We start from the raw sequence: 5,125 nt of genomic DNA, 5'->3' as shown, positions 1-5,125 counted from the left end.
AGTCAAAGCGATTTATTATTGTTAGGAAGTTATTTAATTGTTTAAAAACTGCTTTTTCAATAATTTTGCTGATGAATGGGAGGTTGGAGATTGGCCTGTAATTCTGCAGTAGTGATTTGTCTAGATTGTTCTTTTTTATCAGTGGTTTGATAACTACATAGTCATAAAGTTGTAGTGGGCATCTCCAACCCATCTCAAGAGTGCTAGTGGTGTATTTTGACTTATTTTTTCAGCTCTCTTCTGACAAAAAAAGCTTTTGAGGCATATTTTGAGGTCTATAAACTAGACAGAAATGAAAAAATAACAATAAAAAAACTGGTCCAAATTTATTAGTTTTCATTTCAAAAAGTGTACTCTTGCAGGCTAAATCATAAATGTGGGAGCAGCTGCCAAGGTGGGTACAAGGTGGATATGATATGGGTGGAAGTGAACAACAAATATATGTGTACAGCCAGTAATGCAGATTTCCAAGCCCTGCACACAGAATAGGCTATAATTTTTAAAATCTGGCTTTTCCGCATGCTAAAACATACATTCTACAAAAAAAAAAAGGTCACAGAAGCAAAACGGTGAGTTTGGTTGAACTTTATTCTACTATGTAACAATTATTTTACATATTATTTTTTATCATTCTTCTTCCACAAATCCATCAAAGTCCTCATCTTCTGTCTGAATTGAACAGCTATGCCGGCTTTTGCGGAAGCTCGGACAACAGTTAAAGCAGATACCTTAGCCCAGGCATCCACAATCCATTTGCATATGATGGCATAACTCCCCCGGCACTGCCCCGTCTTAATAAACGTGTGTTCGCCGTCGGTCATCCATCGCTCCCACGCCACTCGCAATTTCACTTTGAACGCGCTGTTTACACCAACATCTAGCGGCTGGAGTTCTTTTTTAATCCTCCCGGAATGATGGCAAGCTCCTAATTGTATTTTATTACATAATGTTCTCTGATTGGTTTATCTCTGCCAGCGTACGTGCCGTATGTATTACGTAATGTCCTCTGATTGGTTTATCGCTGCCAGCGTACGTACCGGTACTGTACACATTACCGTACGTCCCTGTGTCAGGGACAGATTTTGGAATTCAGTGCATACATAAGGCGCTCCGGATTATAAGGCGCACCGCCGATTTTTGAGAAAATGTAAGGCTTTTAGGTGCGCCTTATAGACAGAAAAATACAGTAGTCTCAAACACAATTGATATTTTACATGCTTGCAATTTTCCCACAGTTTGGAGTCACCAACTTGTCTCCCAACAGTCACAACTTGGTGAGGTCCCACCTGAACCGTTCAGAGATATCCTTGTATGTACACTTCAATGTGTATGTAGTACAAATAAAAATTCTTGTTGGTTTGTTTGTTTTGAATGCATCCAGTCTTTGTCGCTGCTTTATTCAACTTTAAAGATTTTTTTCATTTTATGATCAGTTTGATCACTACTGCCTCTAGTGCAGGCATTATTGTTCCAACATGACAAAAGATTCAAAGGTTTTGTTTTGTTTTGTTACCTTAAAGCTGAACTGAGAAGTGTTTTGAAGCCAACATCAGTTGAAAGAAAATCATAAAATATTTTTATTGTAATTTTTTTTTAATGTATACTATATATTTTTTAATACCGAACATTGACCCCCCTGATGTGTGACTTCCACAGAGCCGCTGAAGTTCACAGCATTCAGCTATTCATCAGTGAGTGAATAAATACTGGTACAATATAGTTCAGTAAGTTGGAATTATTGTTAGAACCGGACAGAAAATACCACTGGAGTTTCACTTTTTGGCTTCCCGAAAGATAAAAACCTTCCTTAGATTTGGATCCATAAGCTTTGATGTGGGAGTTACTATCAGAACTTTGGTGTGGATCACTTCAAAGAGGAGCACCACTCCGACCCTAGTTAATGCAGTGGACTGGCTTTACGCCAAAAAAACAGGACTTTTGGTCAACTATTTTTAATTTTAAAAGAAAAGGCAAATGGAGAGGAGGACATCGCCACAGAGAAGGAGAGGAGAAACAGGAAGTTTTACTTCAAACATGACGTGAACACACTGTCATTAAAAGGTCTGAGCTGCTTACAGGCTGACTGCCTGAGATCAGTTTGTGATTCAGAGCAGTTTGTTATTGAATATAAAAATATAAATATAAATATAAATATAAATATAAAATATAAACAATCCATGTGTGATTAAACAAATGTCATAGTCTGAAACTGTTGTTCATTAATTTACTCTGGTGAGAGAGTTCATAAATGCTACTCTGAAGTGCGCTCATGGTTGTATATCCATTACTCGTGCAAAGTGTTCCGACATTTCGTCGTATTCAAAAAAAGCTTCTTCTTCCATTTTGGTCTCTGCTGTTTGAGCTATTGTTACAACATCTTTCACTAAATATACAGATTAGATTAATATGAACATGAATGTAATTCTTAAAACAAAATAATGGGTTGTATAACTTTTAAATAATTATTTCTTTTATTATAAATATGACTGACTTTGCACTAATTAAGGGTGATGAAGTAAAAGAATCAAAGCACCCCATCACTGTTCTGTTTACAATTTCCGTCTGTTTTCACTCTCAGCAAAAACAAAACAAACGAACAAAAAAAACGTACAAATTACTGTATACATCAAAACATGCAGATTGATTGGAAATTGTATAATATCACTTTTGGTAGTGTAAGTTGTACAACGTGACTAAAATTTACAAAATACACAACAATAGGATTTTAGTGAAACACATGAGAAATCCCAGCACTGTTTGGAAAATAATTTAATCTGAAATGTAACAAACGTTCATAGACCCAAATACCCCCAGAATTGGGGGGATTCATAAAACACTGTAAAAACATAAAAGTGTCATGTGTGATTTTCACAGTCTTCTGTTGGTCATGGTTCAAGAATTTTTAAGATCTAACTTATATTTCTCGTACTTCAGCTTGAGAATCACTTTCTACTCTTTTTGTTTGCCTACTCTGTGTTTCTGACTGCCTATCTCTTTAAGAATTTTGCCTCTGAGTGACAGACACAGGTGTGGTTGTCATGGCGACCCTAATGACCTACTGGCAGTAGCTTTAACATTTCTTTAGATCTTGGGTTTCTTCACTCATCTTCAACAGTTTCAACATCAAAACATTAAAATTTAACAACAAATTTTTACTAAAGAAGTCCCAAATGTCTATTGGGCTTCAGAGAAGAATGTTGATGGATGGCACCCTTCAACAGAAAATTTGTAATTAGTCTTAAATATTCTTGCAGAGCTGAAACAAAATTTCATCTACAAAACACACCAGTTTTAAACAATTGAGACCAATTAAGAAAAAATCCTGAAGATTGTGTAAAATACACCAAAGAATGAACAGAAACAATGGAGTTTTCATAGTAAAACATTAATCAATTATTTATGTATTTCAAAGATGTGTTGTTTTCTATCATAATTTTGTAAATATTTTATGTTTTTTACTACAAATACTCCTTTTAGCTGTTTATCTTTTATCCGTTCAAGAAATAATTTTAGTGGCTGTTCCAGTTGATTTATTGGTTTGCTAACTTTAATTCACAAAGTTTACTTTTTAGCGTTGAATACATATAGTTTGGGCAGTTAAAAATGTATTTTTGTATATAATGCACCTCGTTGGTCAGAAAATAAATTACTTGCTGTCTAAAACCAATTTAGTTTGTTCTTCAGTGATTTGCACAGGTTTTCCCCACCGCAAAAGAACATTTTTTGATGAAATAAGTAACTTTATCTCATTTTCACAGATTGAGGAGCTTTATGAAGCTTATTGCCTGCAGAGACGACTGAGAGACGGAGCCAACAAAATGATAAAGGCGTACACAGCCTCTCCAGGAAGCAGAGAGGCCAAGGAGAGTTTGGCGGAGGCCAATAAAGAATACAAGGAGTGCACAGAGGTGAGAGGAAATATTCACTATAATGAAACTTATAGAAAGGTCATTACATAATCAGGTACTAGAGAAATAAGAATATTAGGATATAGCAGCACAATCAGTAGGGATCATACTGTCTCTCAGTGGTTTTCTGATGTTGCCTTAAAACAGAGACAAAAGGTCAGACTCATAATGGTCGGGGTGGGCTAATCTAAGCAGGACATGTGTTGTATAAACCAGTTGATAATATGTTGCTTGAAATGGTGCAAATTCTGTTTAGTCACAACATGTGTCCATATGGTAATGTGGAATTAGAGGTGAAAGAAAAAAATTAGAATTAGAATTACAGTAAAAGGTAAGAGGGTAAGAGGCAGTGGCGGCTGGTGGAGTTTTCTCAAGGGGGGGCTATAAATCCAAAATAGACATATACCTAAGGTTTTGGTATATGTCTATTATGTGATACCTTAGTATATGTTTTAACCAAAACATATACTAAGGTATCACACCAGTGTATTTACATGAATTAAAACGACAAAAGCAACATTATAATGTACATATAAATGCACAAGTGCTTCCTGAACACACCAATACTTACAAAGACGGAGGCCTGTAGGACACATTTAGCGTTTATAAGATCTGTTTTCTCCCTTATTTTTCAAAACTTTACCGGAGAAAATACGTCAAAGCTTGTTTTATGAGGCGAGCACTCACTACGTCACGTATTCTGAATGTACAATATATCGAAGGTCGGATATCTCACTCCGATTAGAATTCAAAACCAAACATTCTAACAGATTTTAGCATAAATTTTCTTAAACTAATTATTAACTATGAACTTATTTATTACCTTTTGTATGTAACTTAGTCACGTAATGAATTTATTACTGTCTTTGAAAAAAAGGCACCACACCCGCGGCTTGAGTTTTCAATCAGGCGAACTTTATGACAGACGGATGTGACGTCAGCCTCTATGGCGGGAGTCCCACACTCCGGCGGCGGGTGGCGGTGAAATGTAAACACAGCTGCATTCAGCAGCTCTGGGCGCAGGAGAGGTGCGCCCTGAACGGTCCTATCTCTAGTACTGAAGAGGAGCTACTGCGCATGTACAACCTTTAACGAGATTCTATGGACAAAGATTTTTGCGCCCCGGAGTGGAAATACGTCACCAATCAGACAACGTCGAAGAACGAAACAACTTTACTTATCATTAACTATAAAATATTTATCTTACACAACTAAAA

The 5,125-nt window shown here is 36.2% G+C and overlaps 1 protein-coding gene across 7 annotated transcripts in view; it reads left to right on the top strand.

Annotated features, from left to right (window-relative positions):
* ripor1 (RHO family interacting cell polarization regulator 1) overlaps window positions 1-5,125 on the top strand; it is an 86,695-nt gene that overhangs the window by 44,394 nt on the left and 37,176 nt on the right. For all 7 annotated transcript variants that reach the window (XM_017433925.3, XM_017433922.3, XM_017433924.3 and 4 more), the window contains one exon: window positions 3,759-3,908. In XM_017433925.3, the coding sequence (XP_017289414.1) occupies window positions 3,759-3,908 (150 nt within the window). The remainder of the gene's footprint in view (window positions 1-3,758; window positions 3,909-5,125) is intronic.

Source organism: Kryptolebias marmoratus, linkage group LG11 (genome assembly GCF_001649575.2).
Source record: "Kryptolebias marmoratus isolate JLee-2015 linkage group LG11, ASM164957v2, whole genome shotgun sequence".
Lineage (NCBI taxonomy): Eukaryota > Metazoa > Chordata > Actinopteri > Cyprinodontiformes > Rivulidae > Kryptolebias > Kryptolebias marmoratus.
The sequence above is the reverse complement of the archived record's forward strand: the minus strand, read 5'-3'. Positions and strand labels throughout refer to the sequence as shown.